We start from the raw sequence: 18,519 nt of genomic DNA on the forward strand, positions 1-18,519 counted from the left end.
ATATTTGGTGATTTTGCATCAATTCCAAGATATTATTCAAGTAAATATCTGTTGTAAGCTTCGCAAAAAATAATCATGGCTTTTCCACGCTGACCATTGATGAGATGTTTTATTGACATAAATACGTAGCATACAAGTGAAAAGAAAGGCCCACAGCAAAAAGTCAAATCAAATGTTAGCGTGACGTTCAGTGCACTTTTTATTTACACTATTTGGATGGGCTTTATTTTACACGATTTGACAGCAGCCCTTCCCTTTTCATCTTGAAACCCTTCCCAGAAGAAGCATCATCCCCCCCCCCCCAAAAAAAAAAAAACGAAAAACAAATTAAAACCCCACAATGCTTGCACGTTGTCAAGCGCCAATGTTTTCAGTTTCCCTTCACAATAAAACAGTTTCTGTGTTTGTGATTACACGAGGCCGGCGACCTTTCTTGGAAGCGTTTTCATCCAGCACTCAATCCAAACTAACAATTATTTTCGAGAACGATTCATCCATCGATTTTTTAAAAATTAATTTCCCAAAAGTTCACGTTTCCATGCCTTCCTTTCTTCCAAATTTTAAATGGACCGTGCAGAAAATGCACAAACATAAATTGATGCTGATTCCGTTTCTGCTTCGGTTCGTCAGTGTTTTTTCGCAACGTCAAAGCAGACGTTTGCAAATATATGACGTCTGCTTTCATGGAGGACGACAGACGGAAATTTCGACGATTCGGACAATTTGAAGTTGAGCAAGGTCTTTGATCATCAAAGTAGGTCTCGATTCATTTCATCATTGATGAGTTGTTGATTCGTCAACAAATTCGGTTGACTTTTGGAGCCCAAAGTAACGTTTGCCGACCGTCGCAATGTGACAGATGAAGCTTATGGGCTATTTCCGAGCTTTCGACGACGCCGTCTTTTCGCCAAAACAACTTTTTGGTGTGACATCGGTGTCCAACGACAAAACGGTTTTGGAGGCCAATCTGACGGGACAACGTGAAAGTCAGGACACAACACGATGCAGTCAAAGTCTCCAGCGTGGAGCCACCAAGCCCGGACCTCCCAGGAGCTTGCGTGTGGCTCACCACGGCTTTCATAGCTCAGCTGCGTATCCGTGCGCGCGAAACAAAACGCAATGTAAACATGCATCAAGGAAAACAACACCTGAGACATCTCTGTCAAACGGCTGGGTCATTGCCTGCTCCTGTTGCCATGGCAACCACAAATGCTTCGTGTCACATCGGCTCCTTTTTTAACTTTTGAATCGACACACACACACCAAAAAAAATAAATAAAAACATTTGGTAGTTTTTTTGACTAGCTAGCTCAGAAAGAAGTTGTTTGAATTCAAGACGGCGGCGGCTTTCACTCCAAACAGAAGACAACCTTAAATAGTCCAAAATAAATATCAGCGCCAGTCAAAAGCCGTCAAAGAAAGTGCAGTTAGCCTAGCTTAGCAGAGTGGTGACTGGCCGATTCAAACTTTTCCGTTGTATTCGGCTTTATAGTTCAAGATGTCTCCGGAAGTGTTGTGGGCGTGCTAGTGCTAGGCTAGTGCTAGCAAGTCCCTTAGCTCGCCATTCGTGTCGGAAGTAGTTAGCTCACGCGTTGCGCTGGTGTGACATCAAGCTAAACAACGCTGCGCTAAGCTAGGCTAACATGTCAGCTTCAATACAGACGTTGGCAAGATGAAGGAGGACTCAAAAAATAAAATAAAATCCCGTCACTTAGTGGCATTAGCACATACGCGTTAGCTTGCAACTCCCGCTAGCATACGTGAAAACAACAAAGACATCGGAAGAGTTCAGTCGAGACGCACTCGAGCTCCAGTTCAATGTGCCACCAAGACGCGGCTTTTTCGCGACTCGTCCAGCCAATCGTGAGTCACGACGGCTCGATCTTTGTCGGCCCGGTCCGGTCGCTGTCACGTCCACCGATTCGTTCCCAAGTCGTTGTGCCTTTCCATCGGGGAGTTTGACGTGCGACGCATTTTCACAGCTCGCCGTATCCTGTCACGACTGAGTCGGGAGTCATATTGGTGAGTCGCGATCTGGTCAAGCGGACGGCGCCGCGTCAAAAGACCACCGGGGGAGTCGGACGATGTCACGTGACGCTTGAAGGTTCAGAGTCCAGACGAGTCAAAAGCGGTCAACGTGCGCACAACTCCCGAGCGAGCGAGCGAGCGCTTGGGAAAAAGCCACAGATGAGGGAGTGACATGCGAAGGGACGCGCTTCCGGTGGGATGATGGCTCTTCGACAGCGCTCAGGGTCAAGTCTTCAGGCTGGGAAGGGGAGGAGCCTCGCCAGTGCAGTGGGTTAGCTAGTGCGCGAGCTAATTAGCTCGCGCACTAGCATCGCGTGGTGGCGAGGACCGTGGACTGTCTCCGCCCCCTCCGTGGAGCTCCACCCCCAGTTACTGGCGGACCTCGTTTGCGATCAGACTGTCCTCCCCCGAGTGGAAATCCGCCTCGTTGATATTGTTGCCGCCGTTGAGCATGTCGTCGTCTTGAGACGACGCGCGGTCCTCCTCGCCCCCGCCGCCGGGATCATCCGAGTTGGCGTCCTGGAGTACCTGGGCGATGTACATCTGCTGCTGGGGGACACCGAGGGTCAAGCGCGTTAGCCGCCTTGCTAACCTTGTCCAGTGACATTACAAGATTTGGCCTTTTGCGTTTTGAAAAGTCCTGGAAGGACGGCGCCGGCCTTGTATTTATTTATTCCTCTTACTTACTTATTTGTTCGTGTCAAAGGATTGAAATTGAAATCATATTTTCAATATCAATATTTGGATCGAAAATAACGGAAAACAATTGACGAAAAAAAAACCCCATCAAAAACAATCTCATGAGGATTGGCTCAATAAATACTTGAACTGAAATGGTAAGTTGAAGAACCAAAGTCGTATGTCGCCGGCGACCTCTCACCTGCGATTTGGATGGCGGGGAGGCGGAGCTGCGGGCCGGACGTCCGTTCTCCACCACTTCGGCGTCCGAGTCCTTGGTGTCGATCTGCCGTACGACAAGGCGCGGTTAGCGCTACACGGTTAGCGCTACGCTAGCGCTAGCGTGGCCGAGTGGGCAGACACACCTTGTAGTTGTGAGCGCTGAGGTACTTGAAGTGTCCGAAGCAGACGTGCGACAGGCACACCACGATTGTCACCACCAGGACCACAAGCGTGAAGACCGACGTGGGCGTCTCGAAACCTGCCCGCAAAATCGCTTTGACGTGAAGTCGTCGTGGCCGACCGGACGCTCATTATAGTCGAAAAAAACAAAAAAAAAAATAAAATAAACAAAAAAAAAACGTGAAGAAGTGGCTCGTACTTTAATCGCCGTGAAACCGAAAAAAAAAAAGATCAAGGATCACAAATGAGGGGAAAACCGCAAACCCGCGACGACGCCAAATTGGGCTTCTGGAAGCGAGCGACCTGATCGTTTGACTCGAACGAGAAATCTTACTAAAGCGATAACGCAGAACTGAAGAAGTTCAAAATTCAAAAAGGATGGAAACGGAACGGAACGAGGAAGTCGCAAACGAGCTCGATTTCTCGCTTATTGCGTTCTTTAGCGGCAAAAATTTGCTTCCTCTTTCCGCGCCACTTGAAATGAGCGTCAGTCAGCCATAGACCGATTTGCGGTCGAGCCCAGTCCAATATCACTAATTGGACTCGTTGAGCCGTCGAGAACGATCTCAAAGGTGCCGAGTGAGCGCGTAGACAACCGAGGACCACGCCGACGTCGAGTCCAGCTGAACGGCGGGAGGTGAAGTGCTGGCGAGGGGTCGGTGCTTGCCTGTCCGCATGGTGGAGAAGAAGAGCAGCCAGAAGAGGCAGAGGATGGGCGCCGCTACCACCTGAGTCACGGCGCCAGAGTGGATCTTCTTGTCCAGCTTGGACGGCAGGTACGCATAGTACATGTTGTAGCGGTCCACCAGGTGCTTCAGCAGCATGTACATCAGACCTAAGAGCCGGACAGGGGGGCGGGGTTAGCCCGGAGCCGTCGCTGCGCCGTTATCCTGAGCCGCACTCACCGAACGGCACAATGATAGGGCAAGTGATGCTGTAGGCCATGACCACGGTGAACACGTTCATGATCCACGCGTACGCCGCCCCGAACTGGAACTCGTACGCTTGATGCTGACACAAGAGGGAATGGCGTTAGCTGATTGGCCAACGAACAACGCGGCACCACCATCAAAACATCACGTCAGGCCGGCGGCCCGGAAAGTCCACCGGTTGACCTTACGGTCCCCAGTCTCGGCATTGGGACTTTGGGACCTGGGGGTGATCTGCTTTTCTAGACCCGGTCTTCTGGAGCTAGCCTTACAGTACCGGCGGGATAAACCTGGTCAGGACCCGGCCTCGGTCATCTCAGATCTCGTTATGATCTGGCCTTCTGTCACGAGACTCGGCTTTCTAACCCTAGTCTTTTGAACCTGGAAAGGGCCTTCTGGACCTGGTCTGATAAAACCTGGTCAGGGCCCGGTCTTGGTCTTCTAGACTGAGTCAGGATCTTGCCTTCTGGACCTGCTCTGATAAACCTGGCCTTGCCCTTCAAGATCTAATTAGGATCTGGCCTTCTGGACCCGGTCTTTCGGGACCGGTCAGCATCTGGCCGTCTGGACCTGGGTCGTGTCGATCCAAGCCGGAACGTGTCCTTGCCGGGCGCTCACCCTCTTGACGTTACGTCTGTCGGCGGCGGACGGCGCCAAGCAGAGTCGGATCATGTACATGAGGAGGCCCGGGATCCGAAGCAGGTCCATGGCGTTCCCAATGAAGGCCGACGCGATCACGTAGTTGACGAAGAAGGCGCCGTTGTCGGGTAGGAACACACACCTGAGGGACGACACGCACCTTAGCAGTCTTCGTTGGTGTCTGCGGCTGAACAACAAGTCTTGCGGACTTACTCGAAGCGGACGGTGCCATCGGCCAAGAACTTTTTGTCAAAGAGCCAACGGAAGAAAACGTCCAGACTGAAACAGACGAGAGAGAGGATGGCGCTCAATTGCATGCGGCAACCTTTGTGCGGACGGACTCGCCAAACCTGCTCAGGCCGAGAGAGGGCAGCAGAAGAACCATGAAGATCAGGAAGGTGTAGCACTTGTGCATCGTTGTGCGGTTTTCTCCAGACCTGCACACGCACATGCACACACCTTCAAGACAACCTGCATAATTCTTCGCCTGGGAAGGAAAAGTTGACTTGGGCGCATTGGGACATTTATGATCGGAAAAGTTGCATGACAACAATTGGCGCGCGGTGTTGCGCAAGACCTGGTCCAATGCGCCTCGAAGAACGCCGAGTAGTAGACGATGGTCGGCAGCAAGGCCGAGAAGGCCCACAGGAGGAGCGTGGGGAAGAACTGGGTCACGATCGGGTTCTGCGAAGACACAAAGGTTGGAGCGGTGACTACGCCCCCTCACCATCATCAGGAGGTGTCGTCTCACGTTGAGGTACTCCACCGGCTTGGTGACGTTGAACTTGTCCATGGTGGAGATGATGATGGCGGGCGTGGTGAGGAAGAAGAGCAGCAGGAACAGGATGCAGTTGATGACCAGGCAGCGGATCCACCAGGAGACTCCACCCAGCGACAGGTGCTCCCTGAGGGACGCGCAAACACAAACGTGTCAGCGACCACAACCGGGACCGCAATACGGACCGGGACCCACCAGCGGACGTTCTGTGGATCGGGCGCGTACGAGACGTTCCAGTTGTGCACGTGAAGCGCCTCACTGAACTGCGAGGATCGTGGCTCTTGGCGACATCGGCAACCTTGAACCTGGCACGCGTTGAAGTCCTTCAGGATTCTGCCGGCACAGTGGGCGGAGTCAGACACTCGCGCAAGGGGAGGTGGGATGGGGTTGGTTGGGAGGGAGGGAGGGGCGGGGTGGGGTGGCTTCTTACATGGCGGTCATGGCCTCGTTCTGGAACGTAACAAATGCCATGCCCAAAGGTTTGGTGTGGACCTTTTCCTTCTCCTTGCGGTACTCCTCCTTCAGTTTCGCCTCCCTCTTGGTGTAGAAGCTGACCGCTTCCTCCTGCCAGCAAAACACACACACACACACACACATGCTGGTCCAGCAATCCACGTTTGACTGCACAACCCGCGATGAGTCAGTCGGTCGGCGTCATCTGCCGTCTCAAGTCGGCGTGCTCGGGCGCTAGTCGTCGTCAAAGCGTCCTCTAAGTCTCGTCAAGGTGTCGCTAACGAAGGTTGACCTCCTCGCAACCGGCGATGGCGCAGCAGCAGAGATGTCCGCATGGTTTGGGGTTGATCATGGTGGGAACGTGCTCCTTGGCCATCAGGTCGGTGAAGAACTTCTTACTGCGCTCCGTCTTCTTCCTGTGGTCGCGGAACAGGACAGAATGCTCGCGTCAAGATGCGGCCAAGCTAAGCTAAGCTAAGCCAAAATAAGCTAAGCTAAGCTAAGCTAAGCTAAACAACGCTCACCTCTCGGCATTCAGAGACATCAGCTTGGCAACGTTGTAGCAGATCCGAGCTTCCAGAACCGTGCAGTTCTCGTATGCCTGCCTGGGTGGGAGGAGTGACATGCTAACCTGCTCAAGTGCAAATATTTTCCTCATCCAGAGCGCACGTACTCAAAGTGTTGTTTGATCTGACTCTCTTCGGCGTACTTGGAGATGCCATTGATGAATAGCGTGCGCTTCACCTGCGACACACAAAAGCTTTTTGTGACTGGCGTGCGCCGGGCGTGCGCCGGGCGTCTTACCAAGTCGTCCTCCTTGTAGTGCATCTTGGAAGTGTGCCGCCGCATGCTGTAGACGGTGAGCAGCAGGTACATGAAGGCGAACGTCGTGTGCAGCCACAACAAGTTGGTCCTGAAGGCGCAAGCATGTCACAAGTCGGTCTCATTTGCTAAGTGCAAAGGCTGCCGGACGGACATTTTTCTTCTCGTGGCTCAATTTAGCTGCGGCAGCGCCGGGTCGGGTCCACAAATGACGCTCGATAATTGGTCGCTCACATTTGATGGACAACGCATAAAAGGAGCTTCCAAAAATTGTACTAAAATCGATAATTGCTCGATGGTTCGGGTTTAGCGCGTCCGGGGACAGGATGGCAAGGATGTGGGCAGCCAGCACATAGGAGAGTTGTCCTGTCCCAGAAATCCGACTTGTGCATTTTCCTTCCTTTTCTTTTTTTCTTGTAGCGGATCCAAAAAACGAGCCTCGTCGGTTTTGTGTGGGAGGTCTCGAGTCAACTGTGTTGTTGCCACGGCAACACAGCGTCTGAGACACCGCATGCGTCATTGACGCGCCGTCGGCCGCGGCAGGAAAATGCAAAAAGTGCAAAGTGGCTCACCCGGACTTCAGGTTGGCGATCGTCGTGCGGCCGAAGCTGTAGGCGTTGTTTTCTGAAAAATGATGCATAGAAATTCCAAATGGTCAAGATGGAAATTTGCGTTTTGCAGGCAGACAAAACAAGTTTTAAGAGGCAGAAAGGACAGGACAGAGCGAAAAGTCAACAAGTAAAGACAGGACAACTAAAGCAACAAAACAAAAACATTTCCGGCGTTTTTTCCAGGCAGTGGTGCTAACATTGATGGCGAGAGGGGCACCCGGGACATGTAAGACAGGACAGGACAGGAAAGGACAGCACGGGATGCTAGCACATTTTGGCCACCGCTGGCTGGCAACACCAACGCGGTGCTCGTTCGCCCGCCGCCGCCGGCCACATCGAGGAAAGTTGCGGGAGACTCCAAGTTGACTCGGCGTGTCAAGCGTCCAGCGAGCGGGAAAAACAGTCCGGCTCATGTTTCCGCCAAGCTCAGGACGCATACAGACGTACACTGAGCTGGCCACTTTTTCAGACGGTCCAGCCCCCGCAAACCGGCCTTATTCGGAAAAATTGTCGCCTCCGCTTCCGACCCCCGTTCCAAATCCACAAGTCTACTCTAGCCACAAGTGAGTGGGAGTTCCAAGTGACTTTACCTTCTTTGGACGGTGGTCTGGCTGCTCCTTGCTTTATCAGCAAATCTTTACTGATAATTCTTACTAAACAATCACACACACACACACACACACACAAGTCCACCCCCAGCTTATCATTTTCAGAACATGTCAAAGTGCCTTATTATTCAGGTTGTCGAGTATTTGTACAATCAATTATGCTCTCGGTTATTAATTGGATAATCGAGAAAAAAAAAGCTTTTTTCTATTTTGCATCAAATTTTCTTGCAAAATATTTCTTTCCAACAAGTTCACCGTTTTTTTGTTGTTGCTCATTTGGTTGCGTGAGGTGCTTCAACTACAGCTGAGACGAGCAATTATTTGAATGAGAAATGAATTGCTTGATTAGCTTTTCAATGAATATGATTGAAATGAGAAAACATTCTCATAGAAAAACTGGAAAATGCCGATGCTTCACGTCCTGGTTTGGTCTGTAAAATCCACCCGAAAGTCCCTCAAAATGTCGAGCAAGGCTTTTCAAAGTAAAAGCAGTCGTTGGCCGGGGTCTTATTTCAAAAAAGAAAAAAAAAAAACCTCTTTTTTTTTTTTCTTTTCTTTTTTAGAAATCGGAGAACGTTTCCTGTTGCGAGGCTGAAATTCTCAACTCGCGGACGATCGGAAGCTGAGCAGGCGCTCGATGAATTTTGCAAAGTTATCACGTGACAAAGTGTAAGGCTTCCCTACGCCATTTTGAACGAAGGTACGAGAAGCAAATTGCCGTCACTCGACAAACGGCGTCGTGCGTCGATGTCGGATGGAGGCGTGATCAGGAATTTAAGAAAATTACAAGTCATTAAAACTCCATCGTTACATTTTTTGGGTGGGGGGGATTAATTCGAACATTCATTTTGTGCACCCGCCAGCCTTTCGTTTCCAAATTCTTCACAGTGACGTCGGTGACGACTTCTAACGTAGCCAATGCGGGCGACGCTATCTGAACGAGTCAAATCTTCTTGGACCTCTTCCATCCACCGTGGACGAAATAAGAATGTTGAGCTGCTTTCATATTTCACATGGGAAAATAATTCACGGCATATTTGAAGTTTCGCCTTGACCTCAGGGTCAGCCACTGGGGGTGGGGCCATATGTGACCAGGTCTGCTCTGAACCATTCATAGATTTGAAATCTAGCGCTTAATTTGATTGCTGATCAGTTGCCGATGAATGGATTGATTGCACATCTGCTCGTTAGCATGTGGCTAAGCGTATTAGCAGAGTTAGCGTGGCTCCCGCCGCCCAAAGCAGGTCTCACCCAGCAGGTCGCCCGAGAAGTTGACGGGCAGCACGATGCCGACGGAGAGGACGCCCACCACCACCAGGAGGCCGATGATGTGACGCTGGAAGGACAGATAGTGCACCGCGTCCTCGCCGCACTTCTCCCGGATCTCCTCGTCCCTGCCGCCGGCGCACATGTCAGTCACGTGACCGGGGCGGCCGTCGGTAAAGACGGCCAAGAAGGGTTTGCCAATCAATAACTCACTTGATTCGGAAGATGGCCGTCAGCCATGAGCAGAAGCCCTGCAATCGCAAAAATAAGAACAAGAAAAACAGCTCAACAACTTGACGGGCCGAAAGAAATGCGCAGAAAAATAATAATCTGGAAAAAACATTGGAATAAAAGGGGAAACGAGTGAAAAAGTGGTGAATCGGGGAGAAAAAAACCCAACACGAATTCAGGAAAAAAATTATGTGGCTAAACGGGGAATCTCGTTAAAAAATAAGAAGGGATTTGTAGCAAATAAAAAACAGTAAACTTGAAGAGGCAGGAAAAAAAAAAAAACACGAATCGTATTCGCCTCACCCCAAAAAAAAAGATTACCTGAGAATCGCGTTCGCGCCACCCAAAAAAAACAAGAAAAATTATTAATTGAGGAATCGCGCTATTATCACCCTCCCCCCAAAAAACAATTACGTGAGGAATCGCGTTCGCGCCACCCAAAAAAAACCCACAAAAAAACCCGCAAACAAATAAACAGGGGATCATTGTAAGGCAGTCGCAAAGCCAACGACAACGAGGTCATGTATGTTGTCTGAGTGGGCGGAGCCTTCATGGACCCCTTTGGCTGACCTCTGGCCTGCTCACTGTTTAAGTGGATTAGCATTAGCATCAGCATCACCTGCGGCCGGTGGATTAAAACGAAAACATGTCAATATGTCACCACGGTAACCGCTTCACAACATGTCACGGTGACAAGGACGACCAACGACTTACGTGTTGTGAATTCTTCGACGTAGCATCGTATGCTAGCTGAGCAAAGGAGAGAAGGAAGGAGAGAAGGAAGCATGCTCACGTTGTCGCGCTGTTCCAGGTCGACAGAGCTCGAGACGGATGTGAGGCGTTCGTAGCGGTCGGGCGTGTCCGAGTGCATCGCCGCTGACGCGACGCTGAGGAGACAGCCAACGGGAGAGTTAGCACTTAGCCGCAATCCGCATAGCTTCAAGCCGACACGGCCGAGGCGCTAACACGACATCACTTCCTGCTCACGGCCATCTTTGGGCCTGGAGCGAACTCGCTAGCTGGCTACCACGCCACGGGGGGCAACGAGACACACGCACACATGCAAACACACGACGTTACCTTTTGACCGGCTCATAGTTATCCCGGTCTCGTCTTCGGCTGAAGTGTTTTCATGTCGGGGACAAGCACGGAGAATGGTTAGCATCCAAGCGGCTGTTAGCATCTGATTAGGCACTCCGGTCAAGCAGCCATTGTCTGTGTGCTTTATTGTCTCGCCATTTGACCAAAACGTCCGAATCCTTTAATGGCCAAGGCCGTTCAAAACACATTTGGCGCGCTCGCATTCCCGCGAACAGCATCTGTGCCGGTTTTAGAATGGTGAGAGTTTGACGGACGGCGGGACACATTGCACCATACGGCATACAAAAACGGGGCTCGTCGGTCCTGTTCCTCGAGGATCGTTGTCCTGCCTGCTTTTCAAATGAGCAGATATTCCGCGAGGTGTGCAGAAGCTAGCTCACGATCGCGTTCATGTTGCGGCAAGGGACAGATGGAAAACCGACAGGACAGCGGCCCTCGAGGAACAAGACTGCGGGAAAGCCGTTGTTGGTTATCAGTCAGATCAGCGTTGGCCAGGTCTCAAGCGGCTCGCTCGGTTGCCGGCTTTGAAAAAGCGGCGTCGCGTCGATGACGGTGGCGTACGCGCAATTTGCATATAACAAAAGTGTGCGATGAATCACTCGTCGTCTGTGGTCGTTCATCGCCATCCAAATGGAGAACCGTATCGACGGGGGACTTTCTTTCTGGCCAGGGCGGACCATGTGACCGCCCCGACGGCGGACGCAGGAGAGGAGGCTCAAAACGACAAGCAAGCGAAGAATGAGACTTTTCCTTGGAAGTGGCACCGACCGGCGGCCGAACTCGGACCTTCCGTCGCCTTTCGGATCCAAGGAATGACGACGGCCGCACAGAGCAAAACTACTTTCTCAAGTTGCCAGATGCTTGCCAGATGTTTGAGCAGCTTCTGCTGACCGAAACGTGTCAGGACGGGTTCAAATATGAAAGCGGAACTTCATTTGATCAGTGCCATTCTCTCTTCCAGATGGATTTGACCAGGAAAAGAGAAAAGAAAAAAAATCAAATGTGCTCGCATCATGAAAGAGATCCTGGACTACACGGACCCAAAATATGTGAAAGCAGAATTGAGATGCCACTCGGCCAAAAACCGAATTTTCCGATTCGAACTGGAACAAATTGCCACAAAGGAATGTTTGGACGACTTGAATGTCAGTGCGTTTGACTAGGGCTGGGCGATAAACCGAAAATTTACCGTTACCGAAATTTATTACAATGACCGAAATCATTTTGCCCATGTCGGTAAATTGGGTGTTTAAAAAAAAAAGAAAAGAAAAGCCTTTTCTGTCTGCGGCAATGTTCATGCCCCTTTAAGACCGCTACAGCGCCTCTAGTCACGTGACTCCACCCGTCTGATCGAGAAAGAAAACAGACGTCGCTGTTGTAGCTGGGATTCAAATCCAGAAGCTTTTTCACCACCCACAACACAACCATGCTGTGCTGAAAGTTCAAAGTGAGAAGCAAGGTTGGACAAGTGACAACAGCCCACTAACGGAGGCGACACCATCCGAGAGAACGTCTCAGAGGTGGACGCGATAGCCTAGCACATAGCTAAAGATAAAGCTCCTCTAGTTCCAGTGGCGCGCACAGGATTTAAACGCTTCATGAAAGCCGTATTTCCCGATATGGACTACATCGGGCCGGGAGCTTAGACATGTCGAGCATTTTGCATCTACATCCGACTTGTGGTCGAGTCGCAACATGGATCCCTGATTGAGCCTGACTGTGCATTACATAGACGACAAGTGGCGACTGCGCACCAGAGTACTCGAGACGGCACATTTTCCCCGATGATGCACACGCGTTTATTTGGCTTGTATTGACATTTTCTTTCATTTTATTTAGCATTTTTTTAATTTGGCATTATTTACATCATGACAGCATCTTGGCGCAATCTATTTGCAGCAAAAGATTTTGCAAGAGGTACCCTTTTTCTTTGTGACATTGTTCAAGTCATGCAAAGCAAGCTATTTGGAATGTTTATACAAATGATTTTTGTACTTTTATTTTTCATTGAAAGTAACGTGTACCAGTTGGTCAATAATAAAAACAGTCAATATGCATTTCCTGCATTTATTTTGATTTTAGTCCACGGGGGGAATTTATCGTGCATTTATCGTTATCGAGGTAAAATTGCTCAATTTCTCGCGATATTTATTTGAGGTCATATCGCCCAGCCCTACGTTTGACACACGCACGTGGCGAGTACGCACGTACGTCCGCACACACGCACGTGCACACGTGACGAGCACCGTGTCAGGAATCAGCCAGCCGGCCAATGAGCATTCAATTGAAGTCTGGACCGTCTCGGTCGCTGCTTTGCCGATGGTCTCTCACAAAGGTGAGCGAGGCTGAGGACTCCTTGGCTGTCCTGCCGATGCGGACCAAAATGTGATTAGGAATTTACCGGACCCCAAAAAAAACAAAATCACCTCTGATTCTGCGTGCAAGTTTCAAGTTGCTTTGAAACCAAACTGGAGCGATTCGAGACCAAGATCTCTTTTCAAAGAAATCAAGCGAGGCTTCGGCACTGGATGAAATCAACAAAAGCCTCGACGGGGTTATTTGCGATGCGCTTGACATAAATCTCAAAACGCACACTTCAGGTAAGAGGAAACACAAGCGCAATAAAAATGAAGAAAAAAAATACATAAATAAATGGGACCAGATCAAATCAGCCAGGAAAAGTTCCTTGGCTTTCGGAAGTCCATTTGGATCAAATGTTCAATTGGACTTTGACCCGTTTTTGAGTCCACCGGACGAACGTCAATATGCCACGCGATGGGCTTTCAAAGGGCCGCTAAATGGTGGCACCTCTCGAGGCCGCCCTAAGCCAACATGTGACCGAGCGGCGAGTCGGCGGCCGCTTGCAAATGTTGGCGGCAAAGCCAAAAGACACCAGGCCGCGTTTGCCAACATTTTTCAGCAAAGACGACTTTTGTGACGTTCGCAAGCGCTTGCCGCTCGGTGAGATGCGGGCGGCCTCGATTATGGATTGGCTGTCATGTGCATGTGAAGAGTCAGGCGGGCGCTTCCGCTTCCGCGCCGCTCACCTGTCGGCGTCGGTGACCAACGCCAGGCGTCCGTAGTCCCACGCCACCTTTCGTAAGATGGAAAAGACGAAGAGCAAGACCTGCGGAGGAAGACGTAGCGTGTGCGTTAGGTCGGCCCGGCCGAGATGCCGACGGCGACGATGGCGGTCTGACCAGGAAGCACATGAAGTCGAGTGCCAGCACGGTGGGCACGCCGCCAAAGGGCAGACCCTGCAGCACGGTGCTGCGGATGCGAGCCGAGTAGCAGTACTCTTTGGAGCCGCCGTCGTTCGAGCAGTTGTCCCGGAAGCCGCAGGCCCGGCCGGCGGCGACGGTCGCCATGGCAACGATCAGCACCGGCACCATGCTCAGCGCCGCATCCTCGCCTTCAACCTGCGCCGGGAGACCGCTCGACGGGCGTCGACGGCGTTGGCCGGGTTGCCGCTCCTAAAAAAAAAAAAAGGAAACACGCTCATGATTATTTTCATGTAGGTGCCAATCGGAATAAGAACGTGTTCCAGCCCCTCCCTCAGCCCCCCTCGAGGACCTTGCCGCCTTTCAACTCAATTACGACAAACGCCGAGCACAGATGGACACCAAATCGTCAGCGCCGTCTTTTTGCGCCCAAACCGCCGCAAACGTGCCAAACGAGACTTGCCCCCGCATGGCATCAGCTTTTGTCGACGGTTCTTTAGATATTCCTCGTTATTGACGGACCTGGGCTCGAAATGTCCGACTGTCTTGCCCCAGCTGTCTTCGGCGGCGCCCGAACCGGGCCAATCTGAGGGCACACGTAGACGAAGCACCATCACCGTAGCGTGCATCTTTTTAGAACGGGGGAGGGAACCCGAGTACCCGGAGGAAAGCCACACAGGCACGGCGAGAACGTGCAAACGGCCCACAGGAAGGCCGGAGCCAGTTTCGAACCCACGACCTCTGAACTGTGAGGCCATCGTTCTTACCTGTCGCCTGAAACCAAATCCTCATCTTCAATTCATTTTCCAACTAGTCCGTTTGAAAGTTTTTCACCAAAATTTGAAAATGACTCACCAAAAAACAAAAAACAAAAAAAACAAAAACTCACTTGCGGGTCTGGCGGTTCATCCGATTGTTGGCTGCAGTTCGATTAACTTCTTTGTTGGGCATATGAAATGTTTTTGCATTTCCGCGTGCTGGGAAAGAAAAACTCTCTTGTTTCAAAACTTTTTCCGGGTCAGGAGACACCAAAAAAAAACAAAAACAAAAAAAAAAGAATCACCTCAATCGGCCTTCAAAAAGTCCACTTGGACTTGCGACGATTAGCCTGAGGGACAAGAAAAAAAAGTTGAGTTTGCTTTTGCGAGTCAACGGCAAGCGTGTGACTCAGCATTCGAGTGAGCGGTTGTGCGGCGTGATAAGAAAAAGGGAAGAAAAGATAACAAAAGGTTGCCGTCAAGACTTTTTTTTGCTTTGCGACGTGGACTGGAATCTTTTTTGTTGAAAGGGAAGCCGCTTTTTTTCCCCACGCTCCACCCCATCGGCCGTGCCGCCGGCGCTCATCCGTAACGTCATTCGATCGGGCGTCTGATCGGACCCGCTGCAACTTTTACATTCGGAACGATTCATTGAGAACCACTCGATTAAGAAATGAAACGATAAATTGTCTCGTCGAAAATGCTAAATCTTCTGATCGGTTTCGATTAACTTGGTAGGTTTTTTTTTCTTCCAAATTTCAAAACTTTCCAAACATCTGCGTTGACTACGCAAAATAATAATCAGCATTTTCGGATGGATGACGGGCCAAACCGGTCCTTTTGTGCCAATTTGAAATATTGTCTTGTTTTTGAATAGACGGATGGAAATGAAAGTGTTTCCAGATTCACCGATTCATCGACAGATGAATTACAAACATTGCAACTTTTGTTTCGGAAGCGAGGAAAGCTCATTTTCTCTTGACTTGTCGCAACAGCGAGTAACGCGAGCGGCGCGTTTGCAAATCTGCTCGGTGCGCGCTCCGGTTTCCTCCGACCGTTTGGAAATGGGTTGCTCAAATTAGCCGTTTGGAAATTGTGAGTGCAGCAAAAAGGGGGTGCCGGTGTGCGCAGCGCGGTGCGTCAAGTAGAACCCATGGAAGCCTTTCAAGCACAAGCCGCTGATTGGTTAAGAGCCGAGTCCACGTTCTTTGTTCGGATTCCTCGCAGGCGGCTCATTCGTGGCTCCGTTTCTCCTCACTTCTCGAAGGGGGTTCTCCCAAGTTTTGCCGAATCTCAACCGAAGTCTTTCTATTGGCGTCGTCCCCCAACATTTCAAACAATCCGTCGGCCAAGAAAGCGGGCCTTGATCAAGATGTGCTGTCCAATTTTAAACCCATCTCCAGGCTGCCTTTTATTTCTAAAATTCTGGGGAAAAAAGTGGTGCACACGCAGCTCAAATCTTTCTTGGATCAACCTAATTCCCGGACCGCGATATTCTTCTGGCTCCAGGTGGGTGGCGCTCTAGAGTGGTTTCGATCCTATTTGGCTACCAGGACTTTTTGTATTTGCCTCGATTGTGCTGAGTCCTGCTCTGCCCCTCTGTCATATGGTGTTCCTCAGGGTTCTGTTTTGGGGCCCTTGCTGTTTTTATTATTTGCTGCCCGAAGAATCCAAGTTTTAAGTTTTTTTTTTTTTTTTCGTGATGATATTCAGGACAAATTGGCTCTCCCCCATTTGGGGCTCGGCTTGTTATTTGGCGTCTACGTGACAGCAGAGAGGACAGCGAGGTCGTATTGCTCCAATGGTCACTTGTGGTAAGTAAAACTTGCACCAAAATGCAAATCTTGTCCACTTGAACCTGTGAACGTCGAAAAGTTTGGAATGATTGGCCTCAAACGTGAGCTCATGTGATCGCCTCCACAAAATCGATCGATGCTCCACTTACGCAGGCTGAAGCGGACGAGAGCAAGAATGTGCACACGAACCCCGACTGGTTACATTTTGGACATTTAGCGACGCTAAAGTCATGTCAGGAGGTAGACGGCGGGAGTGGATCTTTTTTGGACGTTATACGAAATGCAAGAAATGCGATTTCAAAAGAAGAGTTAGCAATCGGTCCCTTCAGTTACGCTGCGCTAATATAAGGAGAGCGGAGGGGGCGTGGCCATATCCCTCATTTAAAGTAGGTGTTTTGCAAATCGTCACTTCTTTCCTAACTTCTCCAAAATGAAGAGATCAAAACGAAAATGACGACTTATTTCAGTTTCCTGAACAAAAAAATTAGAAACTGAGCTTGTGAGTGAAAAAGCGGCCATCTTGGACCTTGTCCACCTTCAAGACCACTTTGGTCGTGTCGAGAGGAAATCACAATCACTTCATTTCATGAAATTCAACAAAAAGAAAACCGAAGGTCTGGTGTTTGGGTCCAGTGGCCCTTCCACATCCCTCAATTCAAAAACAAATATATTTTTGAATTATGACTAAAAGAATCAGAACAGCGTGTTAGAATGCAGAAGACCCTTCTATCGACTGTTTGTGTTTGAGGTATTTGACATTACGCTTACGTAATTGTGGCATAAATCTAACGCCACAGAAAACAGGCGACACCGAACAGTGGCCCTTGGTGTGAGGGGGCCCATTTGTGCCTCCAGTTGCTCCAAAATGCTGCTGCTCGGAAGACGGAGCACATCACCCCAATCTTGGCCTTTCTTGTCTGGCTCCCAGAGCACTTTCGAGTTCGCTTTAGGATTGGTCTTTAAGTGGCCTCGCCCGGGCGAATCTCTCTGAGCTCCGACGCACCCGCCCGCTGCCTCAGGTCTGCAGACTGGACGCTACACTGGAGGACAAAACGCGGCTCCTTCCGAATGGAATTGAATGTGAGGCAAGCCCCGCCCCCTCTCAGTCCTCTTTGAAAACTGGTTTGTTTTTAGTCTTTAGCTTTCGACCCAACACGAGACTGGCGCCGTTCTGCTGTTTTTCTGCTTCTTCTAATGTTGCTTTGTTCGTAGAGTTTGATTGTGTTTTCGTTGACTGCTTTGGCTGTCTTTGTTGTTGAATTCTTCTTCTTGATGTTACTCTGTATAGAAAATGCAGCACAGTGGCCTCACCGTGCAGAGGTCGTTGGTTCGATTCCTGTGTGCGCTTTGTATGTTCTACCCGTGTGCCCGCGTGGCTTTTCTCTGGGTGGGCCAGTTTCCTACCACATTCAAAAAGCATGCACAGCAGGTTGCCGATTGGACGCTCTAAATTGGCCCAAGGTGAGACTTGTTCGACTTTGTGTGCCCTGTGATTGGCTGGCAAGCTGTTGAGGGTGTATCCCGCCAAATGCCAGAAGACAGCTGGGGGAGGCTCAGGCACGCCCACGACCCTCGAGAGGAGAAGGGGAACAGATAATGGATTGTAATCGCCATGTGACGTCATCACATAACATCATTCGGCACGCGCTAGCCGAGTCCGCCCAAACGAACCCAATTGGCAAAGCGACAGCTCGGTGTCCTCTACGCGTGTTACGTAAACGCACTACCCCCAAACTGCCCCCCCCCTCAGGCAACGGCTGCGACGCCGCAGCCGGCCGGGTTTGCGTGCGTGCGTGCGTGCGTGCGAGCGTGCGTGCTTGCTTGCGGGCGGGCGGATGAAACAAAGGACGGCGACGCGCGCGGCCTTTCGGGCAGGCAGGCCTCACCTGAGCACCGGAAGTGGCGTCGCGTGGCCTCAAATCCTCACGCAGCAGCGCCGAGCGTCGCCGAGTCGTCGTGCCGCAGCGCCGACGCCATCATCGCCGCAAGCGGGCGAGCGCACCTGCCGCGAGCTCCTCTTTCTCCTCCTCTTGCTCCTCCTGCTCCTCAATTCTCCTCCTGCTAAAACGGAGCCAGGCTGTTGACAGAGTGGCAGCGCAGCAAGGCTCAGCTCGTCTTGTCCGCCGCCGACGATGCTGCTGCTGCTGCTGCTGCTTCTGCGGACGACACGCGACGATGCACCAAAGCGCCGACAGGGG

At 50.8% G+C, this 18,519-nt stretch overlaps 1 protein-coding gene across 5 annotated transcripts; it reads right to left on the minus strand.

The window, feature by feature from the left end:
* Positions 1-1,676: 1,676 nt before the first annotated feature.
* LOC148332933 (mechanosensitive cation channel TMEM63B-like) lies at positions 1,677-18,519 on the minus strand. Of its 5 annotated transcripts, XM_088302103.1 has the most exons (26): positions 18,208-18,519; positions 14,831-14,875; positions 14,657-14,744; positions 13,747-14,019; positions 13,594-13,673; positions 10,526-10,564; positions 10,239-10,332; positions 9,428-9,465; positions 9,200-9,342; positions 7,302-7,353; positions 6,712-6,820; positions 6,581-6,651; positions 6,432-6,512; positions 6,200-6,323; positions 5,885-6,018; positions 5,650-5,787; positions 5,428-5,581; positions 5,254-5,360; positions 5,027-5,113; positions 4,890-4,955; positions 4,656-4,818; positions 4,014-4,119; positions 3,776-3,943; positions 3,072-3,187; positions 2,909-2,992; positions 1,677-2,577 (listed from the first exon to the last, which is right to left on the minus strand). In XM_088302103.1, the coding sequence occupies exons 4-26, from the start codon at positions 13,936-13,938 to the stop codon at positions 2,398-2,400; spliced, it is 2,526 nt and encodes an 841-aa protein (XP_088158229.1). In that variant the 5' UTR covers positions 13,939-14,019; positions 14,657-14,744; positions 14,831-14,875; positions 18,208-18,519; the 3' UTR covers positions 1,677-2,397. The 5 variants fall into 5 exon arrangements, with proteins under 5 accessions (XP_088158229.1, XP_088158231.1, XP_088158230.1 ...); XM_088302105.1 differs by lacking the exons at positions 14,657-14,744; positions 14,831-14,875 and having other exon boundaries at positions 5,443-5,581; XM_088302104.1 differs by lacking the exons at positions 14,657-14,744; positions 14,831-14,875 and having other exon boundaries at positions 1,677-2,574.

This window comes from Idiotropiscis lumnitzeri, chromosome 8 (genome assembly GCF_059441095.1).
Source record: "Idiotropiscis lumnitzeri isolate Australia: NSW breed Sydney's pygmy pipehorse chromosome 8, RoL_Ilum_1.0, whole genome shotgun sequence".
Taxonomy (NCBI): domain Eukaryota; kingdom Metazoa; phylum Chordata; class Actinopteri; order Syngnathiformes; family Syngnathidae; genus Idiotropiscis; species Idiotropiscis lumnitzeri.